This window comes from Plectropomus leopardus, chromosome 17, assembly GCF_008729295.1.
Source record: "Plectropomus leopardus isolate mb chromosome 17, YSFRI_Pleo_2.0, whole genome shotgun sequence".
NCBI classification, from domain to species: domain Eukaryota; kingdom Metazoa; phylum Chordata; class Actinopteri; order Perciformes; family Serranidae; genus Plectropomus; species Plectropomus leopardus.
The window spans coordinates 19,818,369-19,838,636 of record NC_056479.1 but is presented as its reverse complement, the minus strand read 5'-3'; the positions used below and the strand labels follow the sequence as shown (position 1 = coordinate 19,838,636).

At 39.3% G+C, this 20,268-nt stretch overlaps 3 protein-coding genes across 4 annotated transcripts in view; 2 read left to right on the top strand and 1 right to left on the bottom strand.

Annotated features, from left to right (window-relative positions):
* hagh (hydroxyacylglutathione hydrolase) overlaps nucleotides 1-2,853 on the top strand; it is a 4,326-nt gene extending 1,473 nt beyond the window's left edge. For both annotated transcript variants that reach the window (XM_042505446.1, XM_042505445.1), the window contains 5 exons: nucleotides 1-18; nucleotides 275-378; nucleotides 884-985; nucleotides 1,241-1,320; nucleotides 1,932-2,853. The exon at nucleotides 1-18 is cut by the window's left edge and continues 91 nt beyond it. In XM_042505446.1, coding sequence (XP_042361380.1) covers nucleotides 1-18; nucleotides 275-378; nucleotides 884-985; nucleotides 1,241-1,320; nucleotides 1,932-2,082 — 455 coding nt within the window. In that variant the 3' untranslated portion in view covers nucleotides 2,083-2,853. The remainder of the gene's footprint in view (nucleotides 19-274; nucleotides 379-883; nucleotides 986-1,240; nucleotides 1,321-1,931) is intronic.
* narfl (nuclear prelamin A recognition factor-like) lies at nucleotides 2,502-8,700 on the bottom strand. Its single transcript, XM_042505444.1, has 11 exons — nucleotides 8,634-8,700; nucleotides 6,792-6,887; nucleotides 6,554-6,697; nucleotides 6,308-6,437; nucleotides 6,063-6,197; nucleotides 5,016-5,134; nucleotides 4,757-4,886; nucleotides 4,605-4,677; nucleotides 4,381-4,518; nucleotides 3,954-4,111; nucleotides 2,502-3,559 (listed from the first exon to the last, which is right to left on the bottom strand). The coding sequence occupies exons 1-11, from the start codon at nucleotides 8,697-8,699 to the stop codon at nucleotides 3,318-3,320; spliced, it is 1,431 nt and encodes a 476-aa protein (XP_042361378.1). The 5' UTR covers nucleotide 8,700; the 3' UTR covers nucleotides 2,502-3,317.
* Nucleotides 8,701-10,535: 1,835 nt separating this feature from the next.
* On the top strand, nucleotides 10,536-19,942 carry e4f1 (E4F transcription factor 1). Its single transcript, XM_042504930.1, has 14 exons — nucleotides 10,536-10,667; nucleotides 10,924-11,033; nucleotides 12,440-12,521; nucleotides 13,199-13,380; nucleotides 13,549-13,669; nucleotides 13,767-13,919; nucleotides 14,116-14,306; nucleotides 14,569-14,805; nucleotides 15,151-15,262; nucleotides 15,389-15,606; nucleotides 16,297-16,495; nucleotides 16,584-16,747; nucleotides 17,877-17,939; nucleotides 18,107-19,942. Exons 1-14 carry the CDS (start codon nucleotides 10,571-10,573, stop codon nucleotides 18,479-18,481), a joined length of 2,304 nt encoding a protein of 767 aa, XP_042360864.1. The 5' UTR covers nucleotides 10,536-10,570; the 3' UTR covers nucleotides 18,482-19,942.
* The last annotated feature ends 326 nt before the right edge of the window (nucleotides 19,943-20,268 follow it).

Sequence of the window (20,268 nt, the reverse complement as noted above, 5' to 3'; positions counted from 1 at the left end):
CCCCTGCTGTGTTCACAGGTCTTTGTCTGTAAACATAAAGAGCTGGTGAACCAGTTGAAATCTGAGAAGTTCATTTTTGCTCACTATTTACAGATCACTCACTGTGTGACAGCAAAAATGCACTGTCGCTTCACGTGGCTAAATGACTTCATATTGAGTGGCTAGAGATATGAATCCTTGTCGAGCAGCACATTGTTCATTGTTGTTGTCGTGCGGAATGACAGGGACTGACGGCCGCCCTTTGCCTCCACTTGTCCTATTTTTTGGTTGTCAGGGGATACGTTGTTTATCGGTGGATGCGGTCGTTTTTTGGAGGGTACAGCAGAGCAGATGCACCACAATCTCACACAGGTGCTCGGCTCCCTACCCCAAGACACGGTTAGTATGAATAAAAGATATTTGTCCTGACTATGTGCAGCCCTGAAGGGGTTAACGACAGCTAACATGACCTCAGATAAGAGCTGGTGTAAGACTGAGTCACAACGATGAGTAAACACACGTACAATGAGGGGATTGAGTGCAGTTTGGCTCTCTTTTCTGCATTCGTAGTACAAAAGGTCTCAAAAATAGCACAAAGCCTAAACTCTACGGCCATGTGTGTGAGTTTAAATCAACAGAACACTGGCACTTACAGATAAATGTACTTGTGAGCAAAACAAAAATAATCATGTTTCAGCTCAGAGTCATCACCAGCATTTTTATGTTGCCCACATTAAGTTGGTAAATTTATCTGAGTGCCTGTGTTGTTTGTCTGGGTCCTTGCCATTACCATGAACCCAATACATTGTCTAATATTTGCAGCTGTGCATGCAGCTTTTCTTGATCATATGTGTGTGAGTTTTCCAGGATTCCTGACTTTAAATCATGCTTTGTTTATCTGTAGAAGGTATTCTGTGGACACGAGTACACCATTAAGAACTTGAAGTTTGCCATGCTGGTGGAGCCAGAGAATGAAAAGGTTAAAGAGATGCTGAGCTGGGCCCGGGTGAGTAATACAATTAAAAAATGCTTAAAAAAATAAAGCAGATATTTTCTGTGTTTGATATTGTAAACAAAAGACCAAACCCAAGCAGCAACCTCCAAGTGCCAAAAACTGCAGTTCCTAGTAATATAAGCTATCTCAGGCACGTCTACACAACTAGTGGATAAATAAATAATTGTTTTGGTCTTATCATTTTAATACAGACATGTTTATTGATATTTAAATTCCTGCATTGTCTAACATTCTTTGTGCCTGCAGGCTAGAGATGATGATGACAAACCCACAGTGCCATCCACCCTGATGGAGGAGTTTGAGTACAACCCTTTTCTTCGCCTCTCGTGAGTTTGAATATTTATACTCAGCAGCGTTGATCAAATATAAACCAAGATTCTGTCACTGAGTTGCATATTATCACATTTCTCACCTCAAATGTTTTCAGAAACACATTTTAGCTATCTGTTGTACTAATATTTATTTCGTTTGTTATAAACCGTCCACCATATTGTTTCCTGTGTCAAAACGGACAAGCTCGCCTTACATCGACCACCAGTGAGAACGTTTATTGGTTCGGTGTGGTGCAGTGCATTCTGGTAGTTGTAGGCCCTTTATGTCTGTTTTCTCTGATCATGAGGCACTAATGTCAAAAGTATTTGCATTTTCCTACCTAGGCAGCCCAGTTTTATGAAAATCTTTCCAGCAGTGAAATACTACTTCCACTGAGACAATTCTGTTTTGACATGGACGTACTTTGACTATGCACTTATCTGCTGCTTCTTGTAACATTATCAGTACACAACATATATAAAGTTTGCCACTGTTTTAATGACGAATCACTGTGTATCAGCATGATATAAACTCATTTGAATCATTAGTCTACTTGACAGATTGGTGAATACGTTTCCAGTTTTAGTTGTTAACATTTCTTTGTATTCCTAATTCTTTACTTTAGGGAGGAGGGAGTACAAAAGTTCACGGGGAAGACGGACCCCATAGAGGTGCTGAGGGTCCTCCGGAAGGAAAAAGACAAGTTTAAGAAGCCCAAGGAAAGACTTCCTCCTCAAGTCATGTTGGCTCTGGAGTGGGGGCTCCTCAGACCCTGAGATCCAGTTTCAGAGATCAGAACATGTGACATCCTCACCTATCAAGGAGGAACAGTGAAACACCTGAATGCAGCAACACACAAGACTGTAGGGTCTTGTGTGTTCCTTTAACCTTGAATTTAACCAATTTATTCTGTTGCGAACCTGTTCGACCCCTGTGTGTGTTAATGAAACAATGTCTGCACAGAGGCCAGTTTAAAGCTGCTTTCAACTATTATCTCTAAAAGCTAAATGAATTTAAGGGCTGATCTCTCAGTCTGTTATGCACAAACAAACTGCACCTGGTAATGTCTGCTAATACCAATTTCCATTACAAAAAAAGAGATTTTAAGGTGATTTTTGTGTATTTATTGCTTTAAAAACAGTTCTGGGGGGGGGAAATAACCTTTCTTTTAGTCTTATTTGTACAAGAAAGTTTCTAATTTCTTTATTTTTCACTAATTTCAGTTCAGACATACTGTTTATAAATTGCACAGGCACTCTCTTGCGTACTGTTGCAGTTGGACGCCACACAGTTAACTTACTGTAAAATACAATTTAAGTAAATTTGTGTATAATTTTGATTCACTGTACGTTACACACAGTATTTTGAAACATGAGTCTGACATGTTGCACTCATAAATTGTACAAGACTAGAAAAAAACCTGCAGTGTACAACATTATGAATGTAAATTGCTGCTTTTAATCCCAAAGTGAGTAAAACCTCACTTTGTGAGAGCGTATAATTGTACAGCAAAGTCAGGTTATTCAATAAAAGAGTCTGAACCACTACTCTGTTGGACATCTTTAAAAAAAAATACAAAACAAATGGCTACAATTAAATAAAATCTTTATTTTTCAATATATAACCATAAGGTTAAATAAACAAGGAATGATTATATTTTGCTTTGTGTTCAGTTGGCTTACATTTTCAAAGTGTAACAGGTCCCACACAAATGATTCCCAACTGAAAGGACAGTCAGCGGTGTAGGTGCAAATGATGAGAGCATTTGGCTCATCATTGTGTCTATTATCTCTGCTCTCAGTCTTCCACTTTCTCAGGCACACAACTTTTCCACAAAGAATCAGGTAGTTTAAAGGGTTATTGGCACACTGCATACCAGCTTATATTAAACTTTTCACATAACCCTTCTCTTTAAAGAGAGACAGAAATAGTCACATGTATTCGGACGGTTCTGTTGTCAGTGCTTGCTGAAAATTTTTTTTGCTAATCACGGACCGTGCAAAAGCTGCTTTCACCACTTCATAGTGAGCCCGTTTGTCATCTTCTCCACAGCGTGGTACTGTGTGTGCAGCAGCTCTTTGGCTCTCTTCTCCCCGATGCTCTGGAGCCAGGACTGGTACAGCTCGGCCACGCGGGCGTCATCTTCCGGCGAGAGGGACTGCTCCGCCTTATAGAGCTCGTCGACCTTCTGGAGAAGCTCCTTCGGGTTCTGACCAGGTTTGGGCTTCACCTGTCCGCCGCCGTTTAGACAGCCTGAAGAATAACGAGAGGTAAGTGGACACATGCTGGGTTTTTCACTTAGATTTTCTTGCAAATGTCAAATTAGTATACCAGTGCTGGTGGGACGATTGTGCAGGTTGCAGTTATCCATTTTAGTTATCCACTGGAAAAGCTGCTGTTTTTGGGCTCCGACTGGGAACCAACTTTTTGAGTCCGAATTAATTCATTTTGGCTTGAAATGCTCTGGAAGATTCCAATTTATCCAGAACTGAACCCGTCTATGTTGGTGTAAAAGTGAGGCCAGTTTTAGTAAAAAACGTGGTGGTAGTAAACACTTTCTGACGTGTCAAATATGTGCTGTACCAATGGAGCCCAAGTGTCCTGGCGGACATAAAAGAAAAGTTTACCTCCTCGTATTTCACTTTACCTGATGGGCAGGCCATAACTTCTACAAAGTGGTAAGGCGACTTTCCTCTCTTGAGTTTCTGCACCAGGTTTTGGATGTTGCGGAAGCCGTATGTGAATGCGAAGCACAATAGGACTTTCCCATCTTTCTCTAGAGAGACTTCCTGGAAGTCTTTATTCCTGTGGCAGAGGGGTTGAAATGGGAAAACAGCGGCAGTAGGCTTCAGCATTTGGCATTTAAAGCTTCTAACACAAAATCAGTGAGCTAGAATCCTGGTTAAGTGACATTATAATTAAACATAATCTTCACGGAAAGCTATTCTGGGATAATTGAACTGGAGCAGTTCTTCATCCATACTGAATTCAAGCTTTATTGTTCCAGGTATAATGAGGCTCCACAAATTACCACGAAGCAGTGACGCTTCTTAAAGCTGCTGAGACAGACTCACCTGAGGGTTTTGTAGGTGAGCTCCTTCACCTCCTCTCCGTACAGCTCCTTGGCAGCATAGGTGAAGACATGATGGAGGTAACCCCCTGACCCGCTGCCTGCATGACTCAGGTACTCACCCCCACTCACACTGCTGAACCTGGATTCATATGTAGTGCGTGAGTTCATGTATTCTTCTGAAAATGCTTTCTATGGCTAACAAAAACAAAATGCTACACAACTTACATCGTGTCTGGGGGTACAGGTTCCACGTCGTTAAGAGACACATTTTTCTCCTCAAGCATTTTCTGAACTTCTCCTATACGATCGTGAGAAAAGTGTAAAAGACAAGATACTCCAAATTCATACAAAGAGTATAAAAAGAGCAGTTACTGTACCGGATGTGATGACACAATCTACTTCTCGAGTCTCAGCTTTATCCAGGTAGAAGTCTGACCTCGAGGCCTCAAGTTTCTTGTCAAAGCACGGCATTACTGCCACATGGTAGATCTGGTGTGGACTTAACCCCTAACAACACACACACACACACACACACACACACACACACACACACACACAGCTCAGTGGAAATTCGTTATTCGATAAAAGACATAATAAAAAGTGAAGCCAATGTCTGATGTGCAGGTGTAACTGTACCTCTTGTTCAGCAAAATATCCTTTAACCAGAGAGCCCATCATCGCCTGGGGTGAGCGAGTGGTACTAATGTATGGAAGAATGAACTCCCCGTGGGTCTTCTCTGCATAGCAAATCCAGCCTGAGCGAGACACACACAGAGACACACACAGAGACAGACACAGACACAGAGACATGAGCAATAGGAGATGTCTTTGTGCAAATACTGATATCAGAAATGTAAGTATTATTACACTATAGTGACTGATGCTGCTGTTATGTGGTCCAACACCAATTTGGTTCCTCCTTTAACACAGCTACCTACAATTTAATGATGTTTTATTGAACTTAAACATTATATTAATCCATTGAGTTTTATATTGCGAGAATTTAAGTATATGAAAATAGTTTGGCTGCCGTATAAAATTTGCACCCGGGTGAGAATAGTCACACGGCAGTTTTTTCGACACCATACCTATATTGCATTATTTTGGATCACACTATGTGCTGTGATTAGCTATAACGTTGTTGACGTGTCAAGGTAGGAGATAGTTCAAGTTAGGGAAAAGAGGCCATTGTAAGGCCAATACCAGCCAATCTTGGACATTCTCTGACAATGAATTGGTAAAATTACCAAAAAATAAAAATAAAACAAATCACATGTAAAGCAAGAAAGTCAGGAGACACAGTACAAAGAGCAACACAGTCTGTCGCATGAGAAAGACATGGTGGATAAACGGGTCAAGCAAAGAAATTAGATACAGGACACTCGTTTTTGAGCCCTATATAAGTCAACATTAGCGTATTTTATTATTATTATTGTTGTTGTTGTTTTTATTATATACACCCAGGTGTAAACAGATACATTGGGTTTTCCATCACAGCTGCAAATACCATTATTGGCTCCAGATACTTGGGTGTAAAAATCTGCCTAAAAAAACCAAACACCTAAAGCTTGGACAGTGGAGAGCTGACAAGAAATGAAAGAGACAAAATGAGGATGATGCACAACAAAGTCCAGCATGGCAGGACGCTCCAGTATTAAGCAACCTGGCTTTTTAGTGGTATACCTGGACAGGCTGATGTCAGCATGGGAAGACCCTTGCTGTCCTGCTCCCTCCTCTGGAAACGTTCCACGAACTCTCTCTGGCTCTCCAGCAGGCTGAAGGTCCGACTAAAGCTTGTTTCAAACACATGATGAACCCCTGCAATAACGATAATTATCTTCAGAAGTGACTAAATCGACCTCTCATTTTTAATTCCTGTTTTACTTTGAGTTTTGTGACTTAAATAGACCAGAAAAAAGTGATCTTACCAAGGCTTTTGAAGAAAGCTGTAAGCCTCCTGCCTGCCTCACTGCTGCTGAGGTCAAAGTGAGCTGCCAGAGACGCTCTGGACTGCGGAGACACCGACACCACCACCACCTTCTGCTCGGCCCCGCTGACCTGTGAAGTTCAAATGACACACAAATCACATTCAAAAGGCTGACAGAAGCAACATAGTCAAACACACACACACACACACACAACATAAACATTCAAACACATCCAACCTTCTCTACCTTGTTGTTGTGCAGCACTTTAAAGAGCTCCTCGTGGCTCTGCTGTGTGATGAGGACGCTCTCCGCTGAGGTGATGCAGCCACTGCACGCCAAACAGTCGTTCAGGGAGATCTTTGCTTTCTCCAGCTTCTGCTTCCCACCATCCTGAAAACACAAGGAGAATGAATTCAAGGTAAACGGCGGTGCAATACTTCAGTTTTACTGCAGATGCAGGTTTTGATTAAGGCTCGACACCCACCTGGTTAACTTGGACGTAACTGCCATCATCTTCTATTTGAATTTTGGCCACAGATTTACCTTGTTTCTTCTCGATTTTCACAGGTTTGACACATCCCTGCAAAACAAAAACCAGACATGCACAACTATAAAATGCTTGTGTTCAATGCGTGTTTTTTAAAAATGAATTTTATGAACAACAAAAGCACAGCGATTTATAACAACCTTAAAGAACACAGAAAGAGAATAAATACTTATCGACAAGCAGTCAACGCTGGAGATTTAGACAGACTAATATTTTCAGACAGACTCAACTTCAAAGGTTTTCATCAGGAAAGGCATAACAACAAGGACTCCTTTTATATATTTATTAACTATTTAACAAGGCATGCTGCTAGAGGTTGTTTTATTTTACCAAAGTCCAAAAACACACAAGTTCAACATACTGTAATATACAGAGCAATGCAAGAATGAAATTCACTTCCAAATCATTTTACACAACAAAATAATATATTTGTTTAAAAAAAATGCTAAAAGAGCATTACTTAAGAAGGAACTTAACTAATATGTGAATATTTTTTTATGTGTGAACGTTTCCTGGGCATTCTACTGTAGGTCAGATTATAATATTTGTCTGTTAGATCATGATGGATTCAGTCAGAGCTGGTCTATTATTGTTTCATGAACAGTAGATTTGTATTTTATGTGTATTGTGTTGTGTTTTGTATGAATGTATTTTTTTTGTATTGTCACCACTCAATTGTTATATCAGGAGGAATAGCTGCTGCAATGCAAAAGCAAATGGTGATCTTAACCATTTGAAGCCTGTAGTGACATCACGTCTCTTATGGAGATACTTTAAGTATTTACACCTTTGAACCCTGAGAAAATTGGTGCAAATTCTTTCAAAGACAGGGGGGGAAAAGGCAATGAGCAACTGGGTAAAAAATGTTTCATAAATTGAAAGAAATTAGTGGATTTGGAAAATGTTTTTTTTAAGCTTGGGAAAACAGTCTGGGGGAAAAGCTATTTTTAAAGCATAATTACACATTTATTACGTTACAGAATTATTATAGATTTTTAAGCACGTTTTTCAGGTAATTTTGTTGTTTGTTTTCTAACTTTCTTTCTCGTTTTTTTAATTTTAATGTATTTTTTTTTAATTGTTTCAAGTATTTTTCTTGTACTTTTACTAATTTCTCCTTTCAGTTTGTTCAAGTTTCAAATAGTTAATACTAAAAACAAAACAGTAGATTAACTTCTTTTTTCTTCCACAACACCGCAGGAAATTCAAATCCTTCGTAACAGGTAAGAAATGATAGAAAAATTAAATCATCAGGGCCACACTATTCTGGTGATACAGAAAATAATATAAACTGTCAAAATACCAGGTCTACAGTTATTGAGAACTTTCAATTTGACAATTTGGACAACAACTCAAGCTGCAGTACCGTATTGTTTAGTGAGAGAAGGTATAACTTATCAAAATGCCTTTCTACTAAAACCGAGTTATTACCCAACATTACTGCACTGTACTTACATCATTGCTAACGTTAGCAACAAGCTAACTGCTTAACACGCATTTAATAATTTTATCCTTAGCGGGTTTTTATATCAACAACAGTTAAACCGGTATATAAACACTGCATTTTCATAAGTTTTTGTCCGGCAGAATTCATGTTAATATGGTATCTTTGACTTGTTATCTCACACAGCAGCACTGACGAGGGCAGCTTACGGTTATAAAACATGCTAGCTATTTCAGTTAAGTTTTCGCTGCTTTTTATATGGGAAGAAAAACATTAGATTTAACCGTGTGTTAGTGTAAAGCTGGTGTTATATCATGTAATGATTGTTATGTTACCTGAGAGGGGGTGATAAAGTCATCGAGGTCTGTGAGCTGCAGCACACCGCTAAACTGAGAAGCCATATTCACCACTGCCGTAAAGTGTTTGTTGTTGTTTGGTTTTGTGTCGCGAATACCTGCTTCAGCAGAAACCTCACTGTCAACCACATTTTCCTACATATTACTGTATCATCTCTGTCTGTGTATTATATGTTTCTAACGTGCTGTTAGCTTATAAGAAGAGAAATCTTTACAATCCTAGTTTACAATCCTGAAATGCCACAGCAATAAACAGGAATTGCAGGTACAACTTTATGTTTTAAAGGTAAAACAGAACAAAAAATATTTCCACAGCTTATTCTTGATTACACCGTCCTCACCAAACCATTGCTCTTTCTTTCTGACTTTATGTCTAAAAGATTAAACTGAAAAAACCCCCCATATTTACAGCTTTATTTGACAACACCATATTTGCCCAATCATTGATCTTGCTTTATAACTTTATGTCCATAAGATTGAACAAGACTAAATTAAACAAAAAAACATATTCATAGCTCTATGCAGCTACATCCCCACATCCTATTTTCTTTTTTCAAACTGTTATTAGTTTTGCATTTTATGTCAACAGTAAACAGTATCCTTTTTTGCACGTTTATTCGTTCTTTACTTTTATTTTATATTTAATTAAAATTGCAGCAAGAAAGGAGTGCACAATAATTTCATTGTTTCAGTGCAGCTTATTGTCTCTCGATTAAAGTAACCCTGCAAGACAGTTATGGACAATAATTAATTTTATTCCTAAGAAGAGTGATCATGTATTGATAGACTTGTGTCTCTTTCAAGCCAAGAGAGCAATAGCTATAGGATGGAAAGATGTGAACAAACTGGATATGAAGCAATATATTAAGGCCTTAGGTTGCTATGGAAAAAATGACATACATTACGAAAGGAAAACTGGCAGTTTTTGAGAATATCTGGGAGAGCTTCATTGACTTTTTGAAACAAAATGTTGGTTATGATCAGGGCAATTGAAAAAAAAATAATGTTGTAGCTCATGTTTTTCTTTTGTTTGTTTCTTCTTTATTTCCATGTAATATCTGTTGAAAAATTGGAAAAAATAAAAAAAACCCAAACAAACAAAAAAGTATATATAAACTAAGCCATATATATATATATATTAATACACACACACACAAACACATATATATACACATATATAGTAATCAGATAGGCCTGTTTATCATATATGTAAATAGGCTAGATAAAGAGATTAGTTGACGTCATATGAATAAATAAATAATATTTAATATACATTTATTATACACACACATATATTCTGTTTTACGCACACACACACACACACACACACACACACACACACACACATATATTTCACACACGATTAATAGCCAAATATAGACCATAACATGTTTATTGTTTTCTCCATTTTTATTCGTTTTTTTTCCCTCTACTTATTCCATGCATGGCTCAAGCATGTTTACAAAAAACAAACATAACACCCCCCCAAAAACCCCAAAAGACAAAACATAGGATATATTCATATATACATATATACATAGTCCACTTTGGAGTCCACTTACATTTATGAATGTAACATGTCCCATAAAAGTAAATAAATTCAAAATATTGTTTTTCCCACTATTAAGTCAGTTTTTATCGCACAAAAATACGTCTTTTTTTTCTACTTGAACCTCTGATCTAGTTACTGTTTTAAAGAAATGTTCTATTTCCATCTAAATTAATTTTACGTGCGGGCATTCATAAAATAAATGACAAATACTTTCAGTGTTTTCTCCTCTCTGTCGATGAAAGGAGGGAAAAGACACATGCGCACATGCGCACGCCCTTTTGTTGTTATGACTACGAGGTCGTAAATCCGCCATGTTTTCCCTCCTTGTAGCGGCGTTGCGACAGAGACGGAGAATACGAACGACATGAATGTAGAAAATAATCATACGGCAGAAACAGAGAGAGAGCAAACGACAAACGGCAACGAGACTATCACCATCCAAACAACACTGGGAGATGAAGGTTAGTTCATTTTCTAGCTGGAAAAACACCGAAATATTTATCAGATGTTGTGTTTGGGCCTAGCTAACATCCTCCATCGGGAAATCTTGCTAGCAGCTAGCTACCGTTAGCAACAACATTAGCTAGTTACTAGCTCTACTCATATCACAAGTCCAGCCTGTAGGTAGTATTCAGAAACTTGAACACCAGCTAAGTGGTAATTAAAAGCGCAAATACGCAATAGAGTTGCATTATTCTGTAATGTGTGTGTTGGTAGATGAAGATGTGCACAAGTGCGGACGCTGTCAGTCCGAGTTTTCTACGCTGGAGGCTTTCATCCAGCACAAACTGCAACATAGCTGCAAACGTTTGGAGGCCATTCAAGAGGTATGAGCTTTGATATTTGGGTTTAATATCCAGGTAAAACTGCAAGAGGCGCAGTATTGTGTTAAACTTTGTTATTTTACCAACGTTATAATAATCGTACATAATTCTTTCGTAGCAGTCTATTTACTAAAATGCAAACAAAACATGCAGGGAATATGAATGCAGTATTATAAACGCAAATGTTTTAGATGAAGCAACTTCAACAGGCTTAAGTTGCAAGTGTGATCTCTCTTTCCTCTTAGTATGTTTTGAACTCTGTTGGGGAGAGTTACATGAGACTTGATGCATTAATCTTCTGGTGTATTTACACCAGGTCACATTCACGACTTGTTCAAATCTCAATATTGAATGTGTGAGCTACTTTTTGTTATGGTATAGTGCACGATTCCATGTTTCACACTAAATTTGACTTCAGCCTGAAGAAGCCTTTTTTAAATACTATTTTGCTATTTTAATGCATTGTACATGTTCTCTGTATTCTTTGTTTGGATCTTAATAATGACACAAATAGATCAATAAATAAACATGTATACATAAATATTAATATGGATAATATGTCACTGCAGTTAAATGGAGGTGGTACAGGGCAGTGGTGGAGCAAGTGTTAAGATCCTTGACTAAAGTAAAAGTACTAATACCACACTACTCTGTTACAAGTAAAAGTCTTGCATTAAAAAATGGCACTTAAGTAAGTTTAAATAAGTATAATCAGAAACACGTACTTAAATAATTAAAAGCCAAAGTACCCAATCCAGAAAAAAACACCCCATAAACTCAAAATTATTTAAAATAAATTAGAAAATTACTTAAATGTTAATTATTTGTACTTAAGTACAGTACTTGAGTAAATGCACTCAGTTATGTTCCACCGTGGTTGATAAATCTCATTAAGCAGATGATTTGGTCATTTTAGGTCCCTGTATTGCTGATCTTAGTTACAGTTACCAAGGATATGCTCACTATATGGGATAGATTTTGATTATTTTATAATACAAAAAAGATTAATTTATGATGGTCAGAAGTAGTGAAGACAAAAACAAGTATTGCCTGATTCCTTCCTGTCTGGCTTTTAAAGTGTGTAACTGTACTGTAATTTTTTTAATAGAGTTGGGGGTAGCTGGGGAGTGACTTTGTTATTGTTCAAATAGTTTTTAAATATTCATGTTTGAACATTTTCTCACTATGATGAATGGTGTGATTTGGAGATGAAGAAAATATGTGTTTGGTTTTGAGGTTCTACAAAAATAAAATGCAGAAAGTTGAATGTCCCTTACCTAAGACAAACCGATAAACAGAATTCCATCTCCAGTGCTTAAAAATGATTTGAAGTGCCTCCGTCTGAGTGCACTATGGACCGTCATGAGTTGTGTCTTAATATTAAAAAAAGTTTATCTACATTTTTCCAGGTTACTGTGGCCAATGGAAGTTCTTCAGAGGTGAAGACAGCTGATGGTGCATCCTCAGATGAACCAGTGAAGATCACTAATGGTGGGTCAACAACTTATTATCCATTATCATTTAATTTGCCTTTTTTTTCTTAACAAAATCATGAGAACATAATGGAAAATGCCTGTTATTGTTTGTCACAGATAATAAATCATCAGTTAACAATCAGTTTGACAGAGAAAAGCATTAAATCCACACATTTGAGAGGTTCGAACATCAGTGAATATTCAGTACAGTGATGCTTAACCTGTGGCTTGGGGGCCAGATTTGGCCCACAATAAGGTGCCGGGTGGTCCCCTGTCTTGTTTCTCATTCATAGTAAAAGTAAATTGATTTACAGTGGGATTTTTTTTTTGTACTTTGAATGCAAATAAGGTGCCAGAGTGTCAAAATAGATCATGTTTTTCAAATGGTATGATAAAAGGACTCCCTTGGACCCCCAAAAGAGGTCCAAGCTAAGCACTGAAGTTTCTAAAAATGTGAGAAAATGGCCCAGGACTTTCTGTTGTTTTGCTAAAGTGTTCCTCAGGCAAAGTAAGTTCAGTGTCCCTTGGTTCAGCATTTCTGCTTGAAAGAAGACTGAAGCCATACAGTGGACAAAAATAGCTGCCGATTGTTTTTGTGTATAAACTAAACAAAGTTACTGACAAGTTAACATCTTTTCAACTTGTGAGTTATATCTGAGAAGGACTGAATTGTTTTTTATTTTTTTCACATAGATGAAAGCAGTGGTATATTGGGTCGAGGTCGCAGGAAGAAAACCATTTCGCTCAAAGTCACTGACCACTCAGATGGGACTGAAGGATCCTTATCTGACAATGCTGACAGTGACAGGCCTGTTTACAAAGTCAACCCAGACGGACGCTTCATTTGCCAACTTTGTGACAAGACCTTTAAAACAGTGAGTCATACATATCATTTGTGTATCTTTTATGAGGAAATGTGAGTTATATTTTCTTACTCGACTATCTGAGATGAATAACATAATATTTTGTTACCAGGCAGGATATTTATTACACTTTATGTTGCTCGTGTTGTTTCTCTAACATTTTCTACTTTTACCCAACAGACCAACATCCTGAGAACTCACATGAAAACTCACAGTGACCAGAAAAACTTCTCATGTGACCTTTGTGGAACATCCTTTCGCACAAAAGGCTCCCTGATTCGACACAATCGTCGTCACACTGGTACAGACATTAAACAGGGACTCCTTTTCTCTTGAATTGAAGTCCTCTAATATATTTTACCTCATGATAACGCTGAGTTCTTCCTATTCTCTTGCAGATGAGCGGCCGTATCGCTGCACGCTATGTGGCCAGTCTTTTAGAGAGTCAGGTGCCCTCACCAGGCACCTTAAGGCCCTCACACCCTGCACAGAAAAGATCCGCTTCGTTCAGTACAAGGAGATCTTGGTCAGCAAAGATGGAGTACAGAAAGGTCAGATTTATACAGCAGAAGCCAAGTGTATCTGTGCTGAAGAGGATAACTCACTAGTCTTGCACAGTCTTGTTCTATCAAAGCAAATGAGCTCAATGGAATACTTGTGAATTGTAAACGCAGTACCGGATACAAGAATAGATTTAGAATACCTAAAAAGTGGGAATCAGTCAAGTCACTAACAGGTTTTTTCCAGGAGTCGAAGACGATCGCGCCGCAGTTGCCAGCCAGCAGCAGGAGGTAGTGGTTCTGGAAGAACAGCCAGAGGAGCAGGAGATGGTCGAGGCTCAGACGGCTGTCGTCAGTGTGGTAGAAGCTGGTTCCCAGGAGGTCCTCCATCAGGTCCACTTCACAATGGAGGTGAATGGAACAACGCAGGAGCAACAGGTGAGTAGAGAAAGAGTGCACATTTAGCTAAAAGTCCTACGTAGGCTGGCACAAATCATAATATGCATAATACACATAGTCTTTCACTTTGCCCTGGCTGGCAACTTAATAATAATACTCTGGTGGGGAAAGTGTTAAAATACTTTTTGGTAAATTTTGGCAATAACAAAGAAAAAGTGCAGTTGTAGAGCTTTGGTATTAGATGGATTTGCCCCTAACGCTCATTCAGCCTTTTCAGTTATCCCGTTCTTCTGCCCCTCAGGTTGTAGTAGAGCAGTCTCAGGCAGAAGCCCTGGCGGCTGCTGCAGCAGCAGGCGACAACCTCATCTGCCAGGCCATCATCAACTCTGGCATTGCACTGGGGACAGAGGAAGCTGTGGTTGAGGAGACCACACACTCAACTGAGGAGATGGATAAAGTGGTTTCTGACTGTCCTGATGCGGAAGAGAGTATCACTGAGATCCAGGTTAAAGAAGAGTTTGTGGAGATGGAGACAGAGGTAAGGATGAGAGTAAACGACAAGTATGTTTTCTATTGTGGTGCCTGGTGGCTCAATGAATGGAGCGGGTGCCCCATGTATAGAGGCTGTGTCCTCGCCGCAGCAGCTGCAGGTTCGATTCTGGCCTCTGCCCTTTGCTGCATGTCGTTGTTGTTTTGCAGCTAATTATCTTCCTTGCAATTGCTATCACCCAGTTTGAAATTTTGTACACCGGCCCAACTCTACTGATCTGTTGTGGAAACATTTTAGCTGGTTCTTAGCAGAGTTTGGGCTGCTGTTGCAATAATTATTTGCATACATACATATTTTTTTAATGTCTTAAAGTCTGTTTTGTTTCATTTGCAGGAAGCAGGTAGTGGAAATGATCAAACGTCCTCAAAACTGTACACTTGTCCACACTGTAATCGCTCCTTCAAAGGACTGAATTACTTTCGCTTCCATGTCAAGGGCCATTTGGGTAAGTCCATAACCATCAATGATGACTCTCAGCATTACACTCCACTCTATATAATCCTGATCAACTTTTATGAAAATGCAAAATCAAAGAACACTGAACTTAATGGGCACTTTGCTCTTCATGCAGGTTACAAGCCCTTTAAGTGCACACTTTGCCACAAGGAGTTTCTGACTGGTTACCTGCTGAAGAAACACATGGAAGTCCATGTTAGCGAGAGGAGGTACAAGTGCGGTGAATGTGGCAAACTCTACAAAACCATCGGGCATGTACGTGAGCACATGAGGGCCCACTCAGATGAAAGACCCTACCGCTGTGCCAGGTGCAACAAGGGGTACAAGACCAAGGTGATTTTGTAGTTTTGTTTTTTTTTTTCAAAATCCACATACAAAGTTTCCTTCTGAACAAATATGGCTGTACATGCTTAAGTGTATAAATATAAATAATATAAATTAAAGAAAGAAAATGATTTCAATAATGTATATAAATGAAATTTTTAAAAAGGATGCCAGAGATGTTATTACAAGTGTTTTGATAATAATTTATGTGTTAATCCTACAGAAATAGTCTATTAAAGGTTGCATTGTTAGGAAGAACACAACCAACTTTCCTCTCAATGATAATTTAATGTTTTCTAAATGTAAATGTCACATGTCACATATTACATAGTTCAGTAAAGTTAGGTGGGCTGATGAGTTTTTCTGTTTCCAACAATGTATGTATCTTAGCTGCTTTCACACCAAACAATGCCAGAACTGGGTCTGGTTCAAATTGCTTCTGTAAAACTTCAGATAGAGTTTGGTATATTTTAGTCCAATAATTAACAATCCTTGGGCAACTCCAAAACATGTGTCCTAATGAAGCTGGTGCCTGTCCACGTGGATCGCAAGAGGAAACATCCTGGAACTTTTCATGCATGACTTGGAAGATATTATTTTTTGTTTTGTTTTAAACACTCAGCTTTGTCCTCACCAAGTTATCATTCAGAGACATTAAAGGCAGTGTCATCTCTAACAATATGTCTTTGTGTTGCTCAGAATGCCTTGCAAGTGCATCAGCGGACCCACGGCGATGAGAAACCTTATGTGTGTCAGTTCTGCCTCAGAGGTTTCAGGGAGAAAGGTTCTCTGGTGCGACACATACGCCATCACACAGGAGAGAAGCCTTTCAAGTGCCCGAAGTGCGGCCGAGGCTTTGCTGAGCACGGGACTCTCAATCGGCATATGCGCGCGAAAGGTCAGCGTGTCAACAAAACTACAAGAAAACAAGTGTTTGCAGCAGTGACGCAGACAGAAGTGATAACACAATCTTTGATTTCCACCAGGAGGCTGTCAAAAAGACGATTCCAGTGAGCAGAAGGATGCAGTATCAGGGGAGCAGTCTTCAGTGGACAGCCTCGCTACCGCAGCCATCCTGTCAGAGGATCCGCATGCTGTCCTGGTGGAGTTCTCCTCAGTGGTGGCAGACACTCAGGAGTATATCATCAAGGTGAGACACGGTGATCAAGGTTAAGAGATTGTCTGGTTTCTCTCCCTTACATCACAGCTTCAAGCTTTAAAGGGCCAGACACACCAAACAGACAGCAGAGAACCAGCAGCGACAAAAGCCCCCCGCTGCGTCGCCTCATGTTGCTGTGTCTCGCCCAAAAACGTGCACATGAACACACCGAACAGATGGCCAACCAGCACGCACGTTCTGTGTTGCATGAGAGGAAATGCTCCTCCCTACCAGGGGAGGTTATTTCAGTTTATTTTAAAAAATACTGTTAATCCTTTTCCCATTATTACCAGGGGCAGATGTAGTGATTTGGGGTCCTGGGGCCACAGGCACTTTGCCTTATTATCTACTTTTCTCTCACTTGAAATGTTAGCAGGCTGTTGGTTGCTCAGAATTTTTTCCCAAGAAAATGATTAATAGCACACAGCCGAAGTCTCCAACACACCACAACCAAATTAATGTCCAATCCAAAAATCCAAATTTTAATCTTAAATTGATTTGAGGTCAAATCACCCAGCCCTAGCCTGTTGTATTTATGTAAGAATGTCACCAACATTTTAGCCAACATGAGTCCAGAATAAACAGCAAGGTTTTCCCGAGCATTATAAAACTTTAGCGCAATGAATCTCCCTCTTCTTTTCTCTCCCCCCTGCCCTCCTGAAAACACAGCACAACTTAGTGGTGTACTTTTGGCCCACTTTTGGAGTGAAAGAGGCACAGTCCTGATGGTCGTTAGCTTACAAGCCCCTGGCAATGAGAAAAAAAAGTCATTGTTTGTAGTTTTACCCTCCAACAACTTCCTCCTCCACTCTGTAAATCCACCAGCAACCAGCTGGCTCCCAGGCCGTCCATCCCCAGCAGCCTATTGACCTGATTATGGAGGTAAAACTGCGGTGTTCCTGGAACTTCTCTTAGCTTGTTTTGTAGTTGCAAGACGCATCACTGGGTTTTGTTCTAAATTTAAAAGTAAGTAAGTTGAACATAATTCATACTAAAATAATGTACACTGATATATAGCACTATGGGTAAGAGGTAAAATGTTTATTTTGGATTTCGGGGTGAACTTTCCCTTTAACGCTTGGTTGTGATTCATTTTATTTGCTGTTTTTCTCTCATATAGACTCAAACAGAGGAAGAGGTGCAGGAAGAAGAGGTTACACTTATTCAAGACAGTCAGAATGAGGTCAGTACACACACACACACACCCACACACACTAATGAGAACATCTGTTTGATTTATGGCCGCTGCAGAGTGTGAGAATGCAAAGGATCTGATCAGAGCTGGTAATTGTATTTTCATTATCGTATAACTCCTCTCCTTCCTTTTTTGATCAAACTTCTGCCTGCCAGATGGGAAACCACATCATGAAAGTGGTGCAGCGTATTGTCAGCCAATCACATGGCGCCGGCGGCACGGGCAGCCACCAGATCATTGTGCGCAACATGGCGATGAACGAGGAGGGCGCATCGATCTCTGACTGCGGCGACACCATCACCATCGCCACACCCGAGAGCCTGACTGAGCAGGTGGCCATGACGCTGGCCTCGGCCATCAGTGATGGCACGCTGCTGGCCACGGCGGGCACCGTGGAGACAGCAGACGGGACCGTTACTATGGTTACCACGGAGGAAGCAGTGGAGGGGGGGATACAGATGGTGCAGCAGCAAGAAGAATATGTCATCACCTCCCCAGAGGAGGTGGAGATCCAAACTGTCATTGTATGATCGAAGAGGATACTAACTATGGACTGTACCTGTGTAGCTGACTACTGTAGACTTTCTATGAGCTTCATGCGCGAGATCCGACTCCAAAACAAAAGGCCAAAGTGTTTATAAGGTTTATCGTTACAAAAATAGATCAACTTACAAAGAAATGTGTGTGTGAAACAAAGAATGAGTGTGCATGAGGACTACTTCTGTCATGTGTTTTTGCTAATTTACTAAAGCGAAGCACTTCATTCAGTATGCTAGCTAATTTTTGAACTTCTAGGTGCGTACATCTTTAAAAAAGTAACTAACCAGATTCATTTTGAAAGGCATATTTCTTTTTACGTGGTTCAAACTGAACTCGTCTCTGCCTTTTTATCTGTTGTAGCCTGGTCTGTTTGCTTTTCTGCAGTCACAAAATGAAGTTCCTTTATTCTTTTACTACCTGAAATGGCATCGCTCCATCACAGTTTTCACATCTGCTCTCATGTCTGGGTCTGGTATGGTCAAGTTTTGGAGCTCTTCTTCTCCAATAGGGTTGCAACTAAAGATTTTTTTTAAATTGTCGGTTAAACTGTGGATAATTTTCTCTATCAATCGATGAGTTGTCTTATAAAATGTCAGAAAATGGTGAAAAATTTCAATCAGTGTTTACCAAAGCCCAAGGTGACGTCCACAATTGTCTTGTTTTGTCCACAACCCAAAGATATTTAGTTCACTGGGAGTGAAGAAACCAGAGTACTTCCAATACTAGTATTAATAATGCATCCAATACTGCCTTAAATGGTAGAAAAAGTATCAGCGAGTAGGCAAGTCTCCTCACCAATGCGATACCATGTAAGTTATTGATAAACTTTAACCCCCGAGGTCGGTGATGTATCAGAGATCAAAGTGCCCTGTTTTCTACTTTTGAAATATCTCCGGAACGCTATGCTTTAGAAACGTACTTTTAATGGCCTCAGATTCGTCTTTTGTAATTTAGCCTTTTGACATTGAAATGTGTTAGTCCTACACAGCTGAAATTGCTAATTATTTTTTTAAAACAATGGCATTGGATTGGTACTTGGCTGATATGCATGTTCAGGTATTGGAAAGGGGGAAAAAAGTGGTGTCTCTTTAAGAAACCAGACATTTATCACTTTAAGATGCTGGAATCAGATAATTTTCACTTCAAAAAAATGTTTAAAAATTACTCAAACCAATTAATCAATGTTAAAACTAATTTAATAGTTGACACCTAATTGATTTATTGTTGCAGCTCTAATCTCTAAATTGAAATTCGATACCCTTTGAAGCCCGACTGACCTAAAACTGTGTGTGTGCCTGCCTGACTGAGGCCGCTTAAGGGGAGTATAAACTTCACCATTGAACAGTGTTTAATCATAATGCATCTTTAAGCATGACAGATACACCAGACATTAAATGTCATCCAGTTACTCGAGTAGAGTTTGCATCAAATAAATGCTATTTTCTTATACAGTTTGCTTTCATTTATCGTTGTAGATGTTCTGTTTTTCTGATTGATTGATGAAGAATGTTTTGACCTTTCAGTGTGTGATTAGGTTTGTGTGCTAATTAGATCTCTGTGATTATGTTTATTTGTCTTTGGAAAATCATGTCCGTTTTTGAGCATTGATTTTGATAGTGAGCGGAAACAACCACATAGAATTTATCTTGGTCACTCCCAAAATGAATGCACTTTAGACTCAAAATTTGGGATGTTTTTAATGGTAATAATCTACTTCATCTCTCTCACATTATTACAGAAGGAGTTAACTGTGGCCTGATGATATCTGGTGGTTTCC

Coding starts and splice junctions, on each gene's coding strand:
- narfl (XM_042505444.1), bottom strand. CDS start 8,699: ATGGCTTCTCAGTTTAGCGGTGTGCTGCAGCTCACAGACCTCGATGAC. Junction 6,888..8,633: donor ACTTTATCACCCCCTCTCAG/GTAACATAACAA, acceptor TTTGTTTTGCAG/GGATGTGTCAAACCTGTGAA. Junction 5,135..6,062: donor GCTGACATCAGCCTGTCCAG/GTATACCACTAA, acceptor TGTCTCGCTCAG/GCTGGATTTGCTATGCAGAG.
- e4f1 (XM_042504930.1), top strand. CDS start 10,571: ATGAATGTAGAAAATAATCATACGGCAGAAACAGAGAGAGAGCAAACG. Junction 16,496..16,583: donor TCGGCATATGCGCGCGAAAG/GTCAGCGTGTCA, acceptor GATTTCCACCAG/GAGGCTGTCAAAAAGACGAT. Junction 16,748..17,876: donor CTCAGGAGTATATCATCAAG/GTGAGACACGGT, acceptor TCTCTCATATAG/ACTCAAACAGAGGAAGAGGT.